The 19,442-nt window shown below is 41.1% G+C and overlaps 1 protein-coding gene across 4 annotated transcripts in view; it reads right to left on the reverse strand.

Moving 5' to 3' along the window:
- The window catches only part of LMO7 (LIM domain 7), a 249,815-nt gene that overhangs the window by 124,926 nt on the left and 105,447 nt on the right, over positions 1 to 19,442 (reverse strand). For all 4 annotated transcript variants that reach the window (XM_066236557.1, XM_066236563.1, XM_066236564.1 and 1 more), the window contains exon 3: positions 15,498 to 15,567. In XM_066236557.1, coding sequence (XP_066092654.1) covers positions 15,498 to 15,567 — 70 coding nt within the window. The remainder of the gene's footprint in view (positions 1 to 15,497; positions 15,568 to 19,442) is intronic.

Here is a 19,442-nt window from a genome sequence, read left to right on the forward strand (position 1 = left end):
GGGCCCCCTTATAGACTTATCCTTCATTTTTTTTTTTTTTGTATTTTTCTGAAGCTGGAAACGGGGAGAGACAGTCAGACAGACTCCCGCATGCGCCTGACCGGGATCCACCCGGCACTCCCACCAGGGGCGATGCTCTGCCCACCAGGGGGTGATGCTCTGTCCCTCCGGGGGGTCGCTCTGCCCGACCAGAGCCACTCCAGCGCCTGGGGCAGAGGCCAAGGAGCCACCCCAGCACCCGGGCCATCTTTGCTCCAATGGAGCCTCGGCTGCGGGAGGGGAAGAGAGAGACAGAGAGGAAGGAGGGTGTGGGGGTGGAGAAGCAAATGGGCGCTTCTCCTATGTGCCCTGGCTGGGAATCGAACCCAGGTTCCCCGCATAATTTTGATCAACTGACACTAGTTTTTTATTATTATTATTTTGGAGAATTCATCCTCTATTTTATGGCTTAGCTAACAAATGTAAGCTGTGAAGTAATAACACCTACATTTTATGACTATGTTATCTCGGTAAACAGTCAGAGATACAAGTTAAATAGTTATTTGTGAGAAAAATAAGCAGCAAGTATGTTTTGGGATGTTTTGTTTTCTTTTGTTTTCTAAAGTTTTCCTCAGATCCTTATTTCTCTACAAAGAAAAAGGGTCAGTCATCCGCTGGCTAACAGCAAAGGAACTAAGACAGGAGAGCAATAACCTTTGTCACATGTGAAAATAGGAATAGAAACTACTAGGAATGCTTAAAAGGAATTGCCAAGTGACACCAGGGCCCAGGAGATTACACATGATAATTATGCCGGAGGCTTGATGATTTGGTTTTTCTCCAGCACTGCTTGGCAGGACAGGAGGAAAAACCAGACTGAGAGACAGAACTGAGAGTTGGCAAGACAGGGCAGCAGAAGGTCAAAGGAATGAGGGCTGAGTACTCTGGTAAAACGCTAGTTAAGAAAATGCTTAGTCAACTTGGGCGACAATTTAAACAGAAGCAATAACAGACTTTGTCAAAATGAAGCACAAAGTAAGTTGCAGTCTTGAACATTATTTATATTATTCCAATTAAACTTTATATCAAAAGTTGACTCTATAACTTACCAACTGTTTTAAAATATGCTGAAACCAGCCCTGGCCAGTTGGGCTCAACAGTAGAGCATCAGCCCAGCATACAGAAGTCCTGGTTTTGAATCCCAGTCAGGACACACAGGAGAAGCCACCATCTGTTTCTCCACCCCTCCTCCTTCTCTCTTTCTCCCTCTCTCTCCTCCCCTACTGCAGCCATGGCTCAAGTAAAGTTAGCCCCGGGCACTGAGGATGGCTCCATGGCCTAGCCTCAAGTGCTAAAAATAGCTCAGTTGATGAGCAATGGAGCAGCAGCCCCAGATGGCAGAGCATCGCCCTGGAAGGGGGCTTGCCAGGTGGATCCCAGCGGGGGTATATGCAGGAGTCTGTCTCTCTGCCTCCCGCCTTTCACTTAATAAAAAAATAAAAAAATTTTAAATGCTGAAATTGATACTTTAGAAGTTCTGATTGAGACCAGATTGGTGGTTGCCACAGGTGGGGGTTCAGGGATGGGGGGTACAAAATGAAAATTAAAGGGAAAAAAGTTCTGTCTTCAAATTATTCATGATTTTTTTTGTTGTTGTTCAAGAGTAAAACAAATAATTGCTTAAAGAAACAGGCTGTAATGGCACTAACAGGCATATTTTACGAAGCAGTGAAGCTTGTGTAAGGCAGAAAGAGACTGTTAAGACCAGGGATCAAGCCTGACCAGGCAGTGGTGCAGTGGCTAGAGTGTCGGATTGGGATGTAGAGGACCCAGGTTCGAGACCCTGAGGTCGCCAGCTTGAAGGTGGGCTGATCTGGTTTGAGCAAAGCTCAATAGCTTGGACCCAAGGTCGCTGGCTCGAGCAAGGGGTTATTCGGTCTGCTGAAGGCCCACTGTCAAGGCACATACGAGAAAGCAATCAATGAACTAAGGTTTTGCAATTAAAAACGAATGATTGATGCTTCTCATATCTCACTGTTCCTGTCTGTCTGTCCCTGTCTATCCCTCTCTCTGACTCTCTCTCTGTCTCTGTAAAATAAAATAAAAAAGCCTGGGGCTCACAGCGGCTCCTCCAGCGCGGCTGCTCCCGTCCCCTTCAGAGGAGATGGGCTGCATCATCAGATTTGATTTCAGCTTTTTCACCCCAGGGACTTCTTACTTTACTTTATGAGGCTGACTCACTTTTAGTCCTTTCTATATCAAGAAAGTTCCAGAATTCCCTGACTGTAATTGTAAAACACGGTTCCCAAGTCTATGTGATTACGGAGGCTGAGAAGTCCCACTATCTGCCCGTCTAAGCTGGACAGGCAGGAGAGCGGGTGGCCGAGTTCCAGCCCCCATGCAGAGGCCTGAGAACCAGGGCTGGGCTCAGGGCAGGAGCAAGCTGGGCCAGCAAGGAGGACTGGGGGTCTCCATGGGACCGTGTAAGTTTCCGTTCAAAAGCCAGCAGACTCCTTGTGCAAGGAGAGCTGATGTTCTGTTCCAGTCTGCAGGCAAGGACAGACCCACGTCCCAGCTCCTCCTGGCAGGCACAGCAGTGTGCTCTTACTCACAGAGGGTCAGCCTTTTGTTCTGGCCAGGCCTTTAATTGATTAGTTAAGGCCCACCCACATCAGGGAAGGAAACCGGCTTTACTCAAGTCTCCCAATTCAAACATTAACCTTATTCGAAAACACCCTCACAGGCGCATTCAGAGTAATGTTTGACAAAAGATCTGGACACCCATGGCCCGATAAAGCTGACACACGAAATTAATCATCACAAGTACTGAAACCGTTTTTTAACTGGCTTGCCTGCTTCTCTTCTTAATTTCCTTTGGTCTGTACTTCACACCAAACAGTGATTTTTTTTATAAATAAATTTTTATTTTAATGGGGTGACATCAATAAATCAGGGTACATATATTCAAAGAAAACATTTCCAGGTTATCTTGTCATTTAGTTCTGTTGCATACCCATCACCCAAAGAGAGATCGTCCTCCATCTCCCTCTATCCAGTTTTCTTTGTATCCCTCCCCCCCTCCCCCTCTCCCTCCTTCCCTCCCCCCACCCCCCATAACCACCACACTCCTGTCTATGTCACTTAGTCTCACTTTTATGTCCCACCAATGTATGGAATCCTGCAGTTCTTGTTTTTTTATGATTCACTTATTTCACTCTGCATAATGTTATCAAGATTCCACCATTCTGCTGTAAGTGAGCCGATGTCATCATTTCTTCTAGCTGACTAGTATACCATGGTGTATATGTGCCCCATCTTCTTTATCTAGCCTTCTATTTTTTTTTTTACAATGATTAAAAGCCTTTAAGCAAAGTTGGCCCCATCACCATGCCAAATCCCTGAAAAATGCAACCCAACCACAGTTCAGTCTGTTAGGAGCTGTCACAGGGAGCAGGAGTCCAGGAAAAGTCCACATCCAGGAAAAGTCTGCACGGCACTGGAATTGTTGTCACCATTCTATACTTTGCAGCTCATGTCCAAGTCCCAATGACCAGTGCTTCTAGCTGGTAATGATTCAGGTAGACTGGAGCAAACAGTGATTTTTTAAAAAGTTTTTTGAGATATAATTCACATACCATACAATTCACCCACTTTAAAGTATACAGTTCAGTGATTTTTAGTATATTCACCGATATATTCCTTTACCACAAGTAACTGTTAGATTCAGGGAGTACTAACATGCTGGGGCTGCCAAGAGTGTACAAGGTCCCTGTGACGCTGAGAACAAGGAGTTCAGCAACATCCTGCATTGAGTCAGAGACCCTTATCAGAAGTTTATGTTTGAAATTCTCCACTGAGCAATAACCTCCCCCTGTAACTGCACACGACCTCCCTAGCCAATAGCTAACAGCCACATCAGCTTCTGTATGATGCTTGCTCATCCTAGATAGCCACCCTATAAAAAGGAGCCATTTTAGAAGCTCGTGGCTGCAGTCCCTGTGCAGGTTTGGGGGGCTGCAGTCCCTGCGCAGGTTTGGGGGGCTGCAGTATCCAGTCTCTTCGGAGGCGTGGGTTATCTGCAGTCCCTGTGCAGGTTTGGGGGGCTGCAGTCCCTGCACAGGTTTGGGGGGCTGCAGTCCCTGTGCAGGTTTGGGGGGCTGCAGTCCCTGTGCAGGTTTGGGGGGGCTGCAGTCCCTGCGCAGGTTTGGGGGGCTGCAGTGCTCCAGTCTCTTCGGAGGCGTGGGTTGCCTGCAGTCCCTGTGCAGGTTTGGGGGGCTGCAGTGCTCCAGTCTCTTCGGAGGCGTGGGTTACCTGCAGTCCCTGCGCAGGTTTGGGGGGCTGCAGTGTTCCCCTGTGTGGGTTACCTGCATCCCTGTGCAGGTTTGGGGGGCTGCAGTGTTCCCCTGTGTGGGTTACCTGCAGTCCCTGCGCAGGTTTGGGGGGCTGCAGTGCTCCCTTGCATGGGTTGCCTGCAGTCCCTGTGCAGGTCTGCAATAAAACTTATAAAATTCACTTTAGGTCTGCTGTGGCCTATCTCGCTGGGATGTAACAGTAACCAATGACCACTAACAACAAATTTAATTGTTCTCAAAAGCCCCCAACAGCTTCTAGTCACACTTAGAATAAAATGTAATCTACTCCCCAAAGTCCGTGAACCCTTAAAACCCTTGGGGCCACCTCTCCACCTCCCTTATTCCAGACCCACAGTGCTCCTTGCTGGTCCAGCTTGTTCATGCCCGGACCCCGCCCCAGCTCTTCCTTCTGACTGGAAAGTTCCCACCCATCCCATATCTTTCTACTCCCCCACTTCATTCACGCCCCTCCCTGACCAAATGTCAACTCCAGAAAATAACGTCCCAGAGCACTTTATCTGACAGACGTCTCATACATGCACTCAATCAATCTCTACCCATTGACTACTTTGTAATTATTGATAACTGACAAGGTATTATATATTGTTCATTGGAATGATTGCCGCCTGACAGGTTATTATTGATTTACTGACTGTCTTCCATTAGAGAAGAACTTTCTCTGCCTTTTATGTGGGTGTCTCCCAAAGTCCTAGAGCAGAACCTGGCACATGGTAGCCGTTCGATAAACATTTCTAGGAAGAGGGGGGCCAGCCATTAGCCTAAGACCATCAGATGACCAAGGCCCTCGTACCAGTCCTACCCTGGGTTCTAGTTCTTACTACCTTTACCTCGGCCATTTTTCCCTTTCCAGTGTCTACATAAATGAAAGTTGCCTAAACAGAGATGTTCTAAATGTTTTTGTATCTTTTTTTATTTTTTTTTATTTTATAATTTTATTTTTTAAATGGGGTGACATCAATAATGTTTTTGTATCTTAATAAAACTGTCATGTATGATATAATCCTACTCTGAATCCATTTTTTTGAAACTCCACAAGTTAATTACAGAGTTGCTTTAAGAATTCTAACTCATTAATATTTTTTAAAAAGGTTGCCAATTGCCCTCAGGGCTGAAAGTTGGCATATAGATATTCATCTTAGATTTAAAAACAAGTAAGTTTGGAACTCTAGGGAAGTGCTCCTAAACTTGTATAATGTCATGACTAAGAGGTTACAGCTAGAAATAAAATGGGAGTTTCCTGATTTACATGCTGCCTCATTATGAGGACATTGGAAACAACTTCAAAGTTGCCACTAAGTTTTTAAATGTTCATTCTTGGTGATACTTACTCTTAATTGGGAGTTGGAGAAAAGCAGAGAGACAAGGAAACTCTTGAAGAAATCTCCCCAAAATGCTTTATAAATAGTCATTATTGATGTATTCATATGCCATTTATGGGGTGGTGTTAGATATTGGGATATTTAATATCTAATATTTATTACTTTGAAGACTGCTAATGCATAATCCCCATTCAGTCTATTTTCTCAGACTTGATTATTGGATGACCACAAACTATTTCAAAATACAGGTCGTGATCCACAGAAATTCCAATAAAATACACATTAGGAAAAAGTATATTTAAATTCAAATGCAATCATGAAAGATGTTATTTGCAATGTTTAGAGTGGCCTTATTTTTAGTAAATGCCTAACTTTTATGTTCTAATTTCTTACACAAGTGTAAACAATACATTAATAATGGCAATATTACAGTTTTTGTTATTGGTGTTTTCTTTTTGTTTAAGCTTTTGTTTTTATTGCTTTTAGAGTAAGGAGAGAGAGAGAATGAGAGAGAGAGAGAGAAAAAGAGAAGAAGAGGAGCGGGAAGGATCAACTTGTAGTAGTTGCTTCTCGTATGTCCCTTGATCAGGCAAGCCCGGGGTTTTGAATCAGCGACCTCAGCATTCCAGGTCGACACTCTATCCACTGTGTCCCACAGGTCAAGCTATTGTTTTTTGTTTTATTTTTTATAAATAAAATAATGAGACTGAAAAACTAATAATATAAGAATAGTTTAAATTTTAATGCCTGAGGCATAATTATACAACTAGTCACAATGGTTCATCTTTCGTTTGAAATAAAAACATTTCTTTAGCACAGTTTTAATCATGATACCATAACTGAGCAACTGTAATCAAGTTTATTAATATTATTTAACCTTCACTGTCTCCATTAGAAAACAGAAGAAAGAGAAAAAAAACCTACTTTTTAATTCAATAAAATACTATGGTCTGATTCAACACAGATAAAATTGTTTCAATACAGTAATAGGTGAGAAATGAACAAACATTAATGAGCATGGTAATTTATAGAAACATCTAGCTGTCATTATTTATCAATTGTGAGGAACTCAAGCACATGAAAACGAAGCCAGAGGTGAGGAGAAGGAGTGTTATCAGTGGGGACCTCAAGGTTGGTCCCCACCACGGGGAGGTAGGGATCATGTTGGCTCAACAAATAGGCAAAAATGACTGGATAAAAAAAAACTTTGCTTGGTGAAAGCTTCTCCCAAATTTGCTAGGTGAAGATCTCCTTGAGCAAGTCTATAAAATCAGCAATAAAATTCAAAAATGGGGGTGGGGGACCACTACTGATCTTACCATTAAATGGTTATTTTAGACTACCCCTATAATACCATCTTTCTATGCTGTCACTTGTTATCAGTGTTTTTATTATACCAACATCCAAATATATTCACAAAAGCATCTTCCTTATTATCTATTATATTCCCTTTGAGACACACTTTGGGTTTGACCCAGAACAGAGCAACTGTCAGTTCCCAGAGTTGCAAGCAAGGCACATATTGGCTGCTTATCCAATTTTATACTCCATTCTATTATTCCTTGAGTATTTTCTCTTCAACCATACAAAATTTATTTCTGCCTCCTATCTAGAAAAGTGCTACCCTTGAATGAAAATAGTAATTATATTTGTACTTCTTATATAAATATTATTTCAACTTGGATAAGAAAGAAAATAGAAGTGGGCTTTCTTTCTCTGGAAACACTCTGTCTTGAGGTCTCACATTTTATTTTTTTATTTGGTTTTATTTATAGAAAGAGCTCACAAGCTCAGCATCCCACAAACCTCAGATTCCTCCCTTCCCAGCCCTTTGGCTCCTCTACCCGTGGGGAAAAGAATGGGATAAATACATAGTCCCTGCCTGAGGGTGGTTTTTGGAAAAACATATGACAGAAAGAACCTGAATAAAAATATTGAAATTGTATAGCTGATTTCTCAGGTGAATTTTCTATTGCTGCTGGAAGGAAAACTCTAGATGTTTCAACAGTGACCTTGACACAGATAGGTTGCACTACTTTGCAGATAGCCAAGTATTCAGGATTGTGAAGAGGAGTCAAAAATAATTTTACATGGTACGAGAGTGTTCATCACTAATATCCTTGTAAGACATGGCAGTTAGAAGGGACCCATAAACTTTCCTTATGTGTTTAAGGTGAGGGAAGCTGACTTGCAGCTGCTTAGGCCAACATTATCGGCGTCTCCTGCATTCTACAGCATTCCTGAATGAGGAGACAACCTGCCCGGCCCCTACAGTCATACCTGACACATTCCACTCTTCCACGTCAGCTGAAAGAGTAACCCTTTAGGGCAAAGATGCTCAAATTCAGCCCATATTTTTGATGCAAGTGTGGATATACTAAGGATTTTTCTATTGAGCCTACTGATAAGACACAAAACATTTACACAAATAAATGGCTCAAACCAAGTTTTCTGGATAGCATTGCTTTTCAAAGGGAATTGCGATTGAAATGGCAAGCATGAGTAGATCAATCAAATTTACAGTCATTCAGCAAACTAGCCCGTGTAAAGGGGTAGTGTTTACTTTCTTGATACTTTAGCTCAGTAGTTCTCAACCAACGATAGCTTTACCCCATAGGGGTTACAGACAATGGGAGGAGATACATTTAGTTGTCACAAGTAGGGTTTGGGTAGTAGGGATTAGAGGCCCCAGATGCTGCTAAAAACATTCTGTAATACACAGAGCAAACACACAACAATTATCTGGCCCAAAATGTCAATAGTCACTAGGGCCAAGGTTGAGAAGCCTTGCTTTAGCTAAATACAAATAAATCATGACAGGTGCAAGATAAATAACTGTAAGTCTTAGGGTTAATAACTTAAGTGATGTTTTCTACACATACTCTTATTTCATGCATACTAACACATCATATGGCAAACATTATTCTTGTTCAATGGTTTTTCACCATCAAAACATCTTGCTTCAGGCCCTGGCCGGTTGGCTCAGCGGTAGAGCGTCGGCCTGGCGTGCGGGGGACCCGGATTCGGTTTCGGCCAGGGCACATAGGAGAAGCGCCCATTTGCTTCTCCACCCCCTACTCCTTCCTCTCTGTCTCTCTCTTCCCCTCCCGCAGCCAAGGCTCCACTGGAGCAAAGATGGCCCGGGCGCTGGGGATGGCTCCTTGGCCTCTGCCCCAGGCGCTGGAGTGGCTCTGGTCGCGGCAGAGCAACGCCCCAGAGGGGCAGAGCATCGCCCCCTGGTGGGCAGAGCGTCGCCCCTGATGGGCGTGCCGGGTGGATCCCGGTCGGGCGCATGCGGGAGTCTGTCTATCTCTTCCCGTTTCCAGCTTCAGAAAAATACAAAAAAAAAAAAAAAAAAAAAAAAAAACCCAAAAAAAACACCTTGCTTCAGAAAATAATACCGAATGTAAAGTGTAATTGAAAAAAAATTTATTTTTTTTTTTACAAAGACAGAGAGAGAGTCAGAGAGAGGGAGAGACAGGGACAGACAGCAATGGAGAGAGATGAGAAGCTTCAATCATTAGTTTCTCGTTGCGACACCTTAGTTGTTCATTGATTGCTTTCTCATATGTGCCTTGACCATGGGGCTTCAGCAGACCGAGTAACCCCTTGCTCAAGCCAGCGACCTTGGGTCCAAGCTAGTGAGCTTTGCTCAAACCAGATGAGCCCGTGCTCAAGCTGGTGACCTTGGGGTCTTGAACCAGGGTCCTCTGCATCCCAGTCCGACGCTCTATCCACTGCACCACCGCCTGGTCAGGCGAAAAAAAATTTTTTTTAATTTAAAAAATGTTTAAAAAGAATTGTCTTGGGCCTGACCTGTGGTAGGTCAGTGGATAAAGCGTAGACCTGAAAATGCTGAGGTCGCCAGTTCGAAACCCTGGGCTTGCCTGGTCAAGGCATATATGGGAGTTGATGCTTCCAGCTCCTCCCCCTGTTCTCTCTCTCTGTCTCTCCTCTCTCTCTCACTTTGTCTCTCCCTCTCCTCTCTAAAATAAATAAATAAATAAATAATAAAATAATAAAAAAAGAATTGTCTTGCCTGCTTCTCAGGGTGTTGTATTGAAGTTTAATCTTTTTCATTCCAAATAAAGTTTTTGTTTTGAGTTTCAATAATTTAACATACCCACAATTAACACCAGCTAATTTTTTTGGTGGGGGGGTATTTTCCTAAAGCTGGAAACAGGGAGGCAGTCAGACAGACTCCTGCATGCGCCCAACCGGGATCCACCCGGCATGCCCACCAGGGGGCGATGCTCTGCCCATCAGGGACGTCGCTCTGTTGCGACCAGAGCTACTCTAGTGCCTGAGGCAGAGGCCATGGAGCCATCCCCAGCACCTGGGCCATCTTTTTGCTCCAATGGAGCCTTGGCTGCGGGAGGGGAAGAGAGATACAGAGGAAGGAGAGGGGGAGGGTTGGAGAAGCAGATGAGCGCTTCTCCTGTGTGCCCTGGCCGGGAATCGAACCCAGGACTCCCGCACACCAGGCCGATGCTCTACCACTGAGCCAACCGGCCAGGGCCATTTTAATTAACTATAATTTAATTTAATATATTTTAATTTAAATTTAATTCAATTTTAATAAAACTCCTGGATTAGAATTTTTTGTCTAGCTTGGCTTTGTAAAGAATAGAAAGAAATAGCAAGGTAAGGGAAAATCAATTTCTTTATAATATAAAACTCAAGTAAGAAAAGCCTCATCTCTTTGGGAACATAGTTACTGCCTTCAGATAAAATCATGATCAACATCATCATCACCATCATGGATGCTTCAAGCAAAGCATTCAATATATTTTAAATTATCTAAATATCTCTCTCTCTATTGCCATTGCTCATGTTTTTTACGCAGGTCCATGTGGACAGGTAAATCCATTACATTGGCTTCTAAGCTAAATATACATGATAACTGACATGAAATGGAAAAGTTATATCTGAGAGAAAGAAAATAAGAAAGGAGTAATGAAAAAGGGGGCTTGGAGTACTAGTATCAGTGAGGTTAACAAACTATGACACATAAATTGTATAATTCTTACTGTATTTGACTTCACTTGATGTATCTACCCCACACAAACCTCATTCACAGAACCACTTTAATCTACACATGTAAGCAGAGTGAGGCAAAGGGAACCCACTCTCCTGATCACAGCCCATTGGGCCAAGATGACTTTCTTCTCAAGGAACTCATGATATTGGCAGCCTGCAAAGAAAAGGCAACCTGGTTTATTTGGATTCCTCACTTGAGAACTTCAACTGGGAGACACCATTTCCAACTAGAAAGAAGTGATCATGGGGAAGGCAGCTGCCATGATTATGCAGAGCACTGGATTAACAGGCATATTCTCTGAAAAAGCCTAAAATAAAACATTCTCCATCTCACTTAGCTTAAAATTATCTCCACTGTCCTAACTAGGCACTGGTGCAGTAGATAGAGCATCAGCCTGGGATGCTGAAGACCCAGGGTCAAAATCCTGAGGTCACCAACTAGACATGACCCCGTGGTTACTGGCTTGAGCCCAAAGTTCACTGGCTTGAAGCCCAAGGTTGCAGGCTTAAAGCCCAAAGTCGCTGGCATGAAGCCCAAGATCGCTGGCTTGAGCAAGGGGTCACTCGCTCTGCTATAGCCCCCCAATCAAGCCACATATGAGAAAGCAATCAATGAACAACTAAGGTGCTGCAACAAAGGATTGATGCTTCTCATCTCTTCCTTCCTGTCGTTCCTGTCTGTCTGTCTCTCTCTCTTGCTAAATAATAATAATAATCATCATCATCATCTCCACTGTTTATCACTAAAAAAGCATTAACTGCACATAAAACTGGTGAATTTTGATTAACATCTCTGGATGTGTCAATGTCAATTTCCTGGTTTTAATAATGCACCACGCTTATGTTGCCACCTGGAGAAAATGGGTGAAGGGCACCAAGAACCTCTCTGTACTGTTTTTGTGTGTGTTCTGTTTGCTTGCTTGCTTTGCTGCTTTCTGTGAATATTTATTTTAAAATAAAATGTTTTTTAAAAACATGTACTAACTAAAACATTTACCTGTCTGGATTAGTGTGTTGGGGCTGTCATAACAAAGTACCACAAAATTGGTGGCTTTAAAAGCAGAGATGTATTGTCTCACAATTCTGGAGCATGAAGTGCAAAATCAAGGTGTCCACAGAGCCAGGCTTCCTACAAAGCCCATAGGGAAATTCTTCCTTGCTTCTGGTGGCTTGCGGACAATCTTTGGTGCTTTCTGGCCTGCAAATACATCACTCCAATCCTCAGTTGACACATGGCCATCTTCTCATAAAAACACCAGTCATATTAGACGAGGCGACCACCCTGCTCCAGTATGACTTCATCTTAACTAGTTACATCATCTGCAACAACCTTCTGCCCCCAAACGGTCACGTTCTGAGGTAACGGGGTTGAGAGCTTCAATATATCATATCTTTGGGAGGCGGGAGTATGGAGGGGTACACCATTCAACCTATAACACTATCTCATCAAAGACCTAATTTAAGAGCCTATCATTTTTTCCAATGAAAATCTTATTTATCCATTCATTTAAAAATCTTTGGTCTCCTATACATATCAGTCACCATGTCATGTACTGCGAATGTAAAAATTACTGGTATAAAGAGTAGGGCCCAGTTTTGTCTTTCTTTTCTAATGTCAAAATCTAAACCCTCTGACATACACCTTCTTAAAGAATTTTTAGAGGTCGATCTTCATAGTTCCCTATAACTGCTTATGGGTGTCAAAGTCATGGTCTACTATAATTGCCTATGCACACTTACTATCTGATTCCTTTTTTTTTTTTTTTTTTTTTTTACAGAGACAGAGAGAGAGTCAGAGAGAGGGATAGACAGGGACAGACAGATAGGAACGGAGAGATGAGAAGCAGCAATCATTAGTTTTTTGTTGCGCATTGCAACACCTTAGTTGTTTATTGATTGCTTTCTCATGTGTGCCTTGACGGCGGGCCTTCAGCAGACCGAGTAACCCCTTGCTCGAGCCAGCAACCTTGGGGTCAAGCTGGTGAGCTTTTGCTCAAACTAGATGAGCTGGGCTCAAGCTGGTGACCTCAGGGTCTCGAACCTGGGTCTTCTGCATCCCAATTCGACACTCTATCCACTGTGCCACCGCCTGGTCAGGCCTGATGCTTTCTTGCTCATTTGTTAATAAATTTGCCTCATCCCTGTTACCCCACTAGAATGTAAACACTCTGAAGGTGAGGTCTATATCTCTGCCTTTGTTCCTCCAATATATCCCTATAAACTAAAAAAACTTTTTTTTTTTAAGCAAGAGAGACAGAGAGGGACAAACAGACAGATAGGCAGGAAGGGAGAGAGATGAGAAGCACCAACTCACAGTTGCAGCACCTTAGTTGTTCATTGATTGCTTTCTCATATGTGCCTTGACCCAGGGCTACAGCAGACCGAGGAACCCCTTGCTCAAGCCAGCGACCTTGGGTTCAAGCCAGCAACCTTTGGGCTCAGGCCAACAACCACAAGGTCGTGTCTATGATCCCATGCTCAAGCCAGCGACCCCATGCTCAAGCTGGTGAGCCTGTGCTCAAACTGGATGAGCCCGCACTCAAGCTGGCGACCTTGGGGTTTCAAACCTGGGTCCTCTGCATCCCAGTCCAAGGCTCTATCCACTGCACCACCACCTGGTCAGACTAAAAAAATTCTTGACCCAGTAAACACTTCATTATTTGTTAAAGAATGAATGTGCTACAAAAGGACATTCACTGAATATCTGTGTGTCAGACTGTCATCTACTTCCATCCTCATAATAACATTACTAGATGCTGGAGCTCTATTCACACTTGAAATGACCATCCTAACACAGAAGCATCAGAGGAAGAAATCAAGTAAGGCATGAAAATAACTTCAAATCAGTTGGGTTCAGACCAGGTCTGAGGTTGTGCTCACACTTTCACTCCTATATTCAATGGAAAATTCTCATTGTCCTGTATTTGGGAAATCATCCTATTTAATATGCTGGAAATGCATTTCACTTTAGTGTCTAGAGATAAAATCTAAACCAGATAAAATTTCTGATGCTTGAAATAGAAATATTTGGAGAGATCTTTGGATTTAAAATTACATTCATGATTTCATCTCATAATAGAATCATAAGATTGAATAAAACCTCTATCAACAACAAACCACTGCAATTCAAGCATTCCAAATATGCAGGGTGTTTGAAATCAAAAGTTAATTTTATTTTAAATGCATGTAATTGATCCAGGAAATGACGGTTTAAAATCTAAGCATTAAACTATGTAAGAATAACTCAAGCCATTTGAAAAAATAAAATCCACTTTCAATACTATTTAAACTTTTAATTTTCACAGACTTTATCTTGTTATTTTCACATAAAGCCTATTTTGTTTATTAAATGGAATAGTCTTTTTAGAAAGATTTCAAAAACCAAATGTCTTTAATTTTATTCCTTAAGACCTTACAATGTACTCAATTACTAGAAATAATTCATATACATATATATAAAATACATACAATTCATACACATATATAAAGCAATATATTTATATATTGCTAGACATATTTTCTAATAAACACTGAAAATAAATAAATACTCTGCAAACAATTCATTGCTGTCAAAATTTTGATGAGATTTTCTTTTAGCTTTTTTTTTAATTAAATGGATTGGAGTTACATTGGTTAATAAGAATATATAGGTTTCAAGTGTACATTTCTATGATACATGATCTGTATATTGTATTCTACACTCTTCTCTCAAAGTCAGATCTTCTTCTGTCACCATATATTTGACCCCAAACTTTTACTACCCCCAACCCCCTAATGAAATTTTTATGACAGCTATAAGCCCAGACATTTTGGCATTGCTATGTTTAATTCTTCATGCCTTTACATCTGCATATACATGGTGGTCAACCAGAAGATTCCTGAATGAATCTTCACAGCCTATTTCACAGAAAATATAAATTTTTTTTCTTACATTCTAATTATTAGCTCTTAAACATCATTGTTTTATGAAATTAAATTTTTTAAACTGAATTCTATCATCAACCTTGATTTTTAGGCATTGCTAACATTTTGAAAATTATCCATCTCTTGTATTTTAATTATACATTACTTATTTCCAAAGACATGGCCACACCTTATTATTGGTCTCTAAAGTGTTTTGCCCCACCAGAATATTTATGTAATGACAGTGTGGAGTATTTTTCATAAGAAAAATTTCAAATTTAAAGCTAAAAATCTAAAGAATCATCCATCATCGTTTTATGGATAGTATTACTGAGGTAGAAAGAAAGATAGTGGCATGTCCAACATCACATAAGATACTGGTCGGAAACCTATTAAATAAAGTGAAAGAGCTAGCAGGTCTTGAGTAGTCTTTTGAAAACATACTTCAAGATCTGTGTGCTGAGTGAGAGTAATGCATAAGCAGGAAGTACCAGAAAGAGAACAACTGGTCAACACTGGATAGTTTCCCTAAACTAAGGTCAACTAGCAAACAATGTATGCAGGCTGAGCATCAAAGGAACACGGTCCTAAGCAAGTGCAGTCTGTGGAAGAAACAAGCCAAGAAAGGGGATGTAAGAAGCATCAAAAGGAATCAAAAATCAAAACAAACCAAAAATAAATTTTAAAAACGCCTCCGAGCAGAAGGGAAAACAGAGAGAGGCACTAAAGGTAGCAGGAAGACATCATGAAACACACTTTTCTTGAGAAAAAACCTCCAAATCTAATTTCTATAATAATTCCAGACAAGAGAACCTGTCTCTGCCTGTTCCTTTTACATTTCAAAAACAAAGCAATCTAGTTTTGAAGATAACTTATTACTTACCAAACCTGCTATTGGTGTGGACAGTCTATTGATCTTCTTAATGATACCAGGTTTAAGCTTATTAATCAAACTGAAAGTAAATAAAGAAATAAGATATGCAATTACAAGAATGCCAGTACCAATTTAGTGTTCTTTTTATCATTCTCAAAAATCATACAGGTCACTTCTCCATCCCCAGTATGTTATTCAGAGCCAAGAGCCCATGAAAACAACTCAAAAAGCAGAGTAAGAGCAGTGCTACAAACAATGTGAGCAGTCCCTTTAGACCACACAGACACACTTCTATATCCAAAACCATGTCCTTAAAAACAGCTAGTTTCCCACTTATTAAATAAATGTAATAGCTGAAGGGTGCAGATAGCCAGTTTAAGAATCTCTTCATGATAATTTAGTTCACTTGGTCCTAAGAATACTTTCTTTCTATTAATTATTTTCATTGATTTTTTTTCATACCAACCCTTATTTTATTTTAGTTGAAGACTGATAGTACTATTCATTCATATTTACCCTTTTACATGGAGAATAAAAAACAAAAGTGAGTTAATGTAGCTGTAATTAACAATGTTCACAAGTTCTTCTTAGAGTTCAATATATAATATACATAACATAGCTATATGCAAATTTATGTAGACATTTTATGTCTGAATGTAAACCAATCCTTATTTTAATAGGTAGTTTCAAAACTATATAGACCAGTGGTCCCCAACCCCCAGGCCGCGGACTGGTACCCGTCCATGGGCCATTTGGTACCGGTCCGCAGAGAAAGAATAAATAACTTACATTATTTCCATTTTATTTATATTTAAGTCTGAATGATGTTTTATTTTTAAAAAAATGACCAGATTCCCTCTGTTACATCCATCTAGGACTCACTCTTGACGCTTGTCTCGTAAGTTCGACAATTATATTTAAAAATACCACAGTTTGGCCCTGGCCGGTTAGCTCAGCGGTAGACTGTCAGCCTGGCGTGCGGGGGACCCGGGTTCGATTCCCAGCCAGGGCACATAGGAGAAGCACCCATTTGCTTCTCCACTCCCCTCCTCCTTCCTCTCTGTCTCTCTCTTCCCCTCCCACAGCCAAGGCTCCATTGGAGCAAAGATGTTCCGGGTGCTGGGGATGGCTCCTTGGCCTCTGCCCCAGGCGCTAGAGTGGCTCTGGTCACAACAGAGCGATGCCCCGGAGGGGCAGAGCATCGCCCCCTGGTGGGCGTGCCGGGTGGATCCCAGTCGGACGCATGCGGGAGTCTGTCTGACTATCTCTCCCCGTTTCCAGCTTCAGAAAAATACAAAAATAAAAATAAAAATAAAATAAAAATAAAAAAAATTAAAATACCACAGTTTTTATGCCAGTCGCATAATTTTATTTTGTGCATTTTTCTGTCCCGCCCTAAATGCTGGTCCGTGAAAATATTTTCTGACATTAAACCAGTCCATGGCCCAAAAAAGGTTGGGAACCACTGATATAGACTATTTTGCCACATTTAGAAAGTAAAGTGGAACTCACCCTAATAACCAGCTAGTTCTCATTGGTAATTCATTCAAGTTTATGATTGATCCCTTTGTTACCACAGCAAAATGACTGACTGAAAACTTAAATTAAATGTACCAGAACGCCCCAAAATAGGCTAACATTTTCCTCAGAATCTAATATTGAACAAATTTAAGTTGCCATGACAACCTACAAAGATATATGTCTCCATAATCTAGAACACTCAAAAAAAAAGACAGCTTTGACAAGTACAACTTAGAGTACACTTTTTGGTTGTAAATCTAGATTATTGTGAATTCTTTTGTTCTTATTGTTAGTTAATACAGTGCTAGGCCACATAGAAATTTAATACTATAATAATGTTTTTCCATTAAAGCTAATTTGGTTAATTAATTATTAAACACTGCCAGAAAAACAATAACTTGAAATAGTGACTTTCTTATTCAATAATCCACCCACAAAAACTTCTTTATTCTGTAACAGAGCTCCACTAGGAAAGCAAATAAAGGAGAAAGAATCAAACAGTCTTAATTTGCCGGTTTCCTCTTCATAATGATCAACCGAAAAAAATAATCTGGCACTTGTGGAATGTCACTCCTTCAACATTCCAGAGATTTATATACACACTTGAGTGTGCTAAATATAAAAAGAACAAAAGTCTCAATTTAATAACCTTCAGAATGCTGTTCAACAGGATTCAAAATGACAAAATGGTGGCTTATGAAAACTTAGTCGGAAGAACAAAAGATGTTTTTCTATAATACTTTCATAGTTTCTTTACACAAAAATCTTTAGACAATTTAATAAAAACCACCTCCTCAGCTTTTCCTACAACTGTTAATTCCTTGATCCCTAATTTCTTATTTGTGTACTAAAAACCATGTAGGAAGAAAAGCTTTCTCCCTTCGTGGTCACTTTTTCTTTTTTTTTTTTTTTTTAATTTTTTTTTTGCATTTTTCTGAAGCTGGAAACAGGGAGAGACAGTCAGACAGACTCCCGCATGCGCCCGACCGGGATCCACCCGGCACGCCCACCAGGGGGCGATGCTCTGCCCATCCTGGGCGTCGCCATGTTGCGACCCTCCTGGGTGTCGCCATGTTGTGACCAGAGCCACTCTAGCGCATGGGGCAGAGGCCACAGAGCCATCCCCAGCGCCCGGGCCATCTTTGCTCCAATGGAGCCTTGGCTGTGGGAGGGGAAGAGAGAGACAGAGAGGAAAGTGCGGCGGAGGGGTGGAGAAGCAAATGTGCGTTTCTCCTGTGTGCCCTGGCCGGGAATCGAACCCGGGTCCTCCGCACGCTAGGCCAGTCACTTTTTCTTTTAGCTAAGGAGCTTGAAAAGAATTCAACAGATTTATAAGAAATGAAAACTCCAAACTAATTCTTCTAGTTGTTCCCTATTAAACAGGTATTTCTAAAATCCTTTTAAAGGTGGCATTTATGCAATGCATAGAAGAACTAATAACTGAAACATTATAGGAATACAATTTAACACAGTATATATCAAGAAAATTGTGGCAGATGACCACTAGTTTGGTAGTGATTTTCCTACAGTAATTTAGATCTTAAAATATAACACTTTTGTTGGTATTAATGAGATTTTTAAAAAAGATTTTATTTATTCATTTTAGAGAGAGGAGAGACAGAGACAGGAACAGAAGGGGGGAGGAGCAGGAATCATCAACTCCCATATTTGCCTTGATCAGGCAAACCCAAGTGTTTCAAACCTAGAGACCTCAGCATTCCAGGTCGACACTTTATCCACTGTGCCACCACAGGTCAGGCCAATCTTTTATTGATATTAAATGTTAAAGATCAATATAAGCTGGGGCAGCTTACAAAATGTCAACAAAGTCTGACATTAATTGTCCTTGTTAGAGGAAGAGTGTTATGCATTCCTCCTCCACCCATTTGAGTCACTGGGGACTTTGTCCAGATCATTCAATTTACCTGTTTACTTTACTTATTATTTTTGTATTATAGTATTAGTAATATCGAGAGCATGTTTTTAAATACAGTTTCTGGGATGGATAATAACTCATTTTACTCTTAATTAAGTCAGCCAAAGAAAGTGAGGGATAGAGGTAAAGAAAACAGCCAGGTAAATGCTGTCTCCCAGTAATGAGTTAACTCCTCCCATGAAAGAAGGTTACAGAGCTATTTACTTAGAAACAACATATACACAGTGGACTGGAGCCCTGCACTGCTGAGCTGGGTACATGTACAAACACGGAAATGACCACAAGGGCAAACACCACTCTGGATAACACTCCAACTACCCTCCAAAAAGTCGTATCACTAGAGAAAAATGCTGTTTTATTTCGTCAGCTGTTAAAATAGTATCAGTTCTAAGAACTAGAGTATAAAGAAAATGCACATATAGTTTTGACAAATACTGAACATCCCATCATATTATGAACCATGAGATATTATTTTCACATACAATTAAAGAAAGAAC

Source organism: Saccopteryx bilineata, chromosome 6 (genome assembly GCF_036850765.1).
Source record: "Saccopteryx bilineata isolate mSacBil1 chromosome 6, mSacBil1_pri_phased_curated, whole genome shotgun sequence".
In the NCBI taxonomy this organism is placed as follows: Eukaryota; Metazoa; Chordata; class Mammalia; order Chiroptera; family Emballonuridae; genus Saccopteryx; species Saccopteryx bilineata.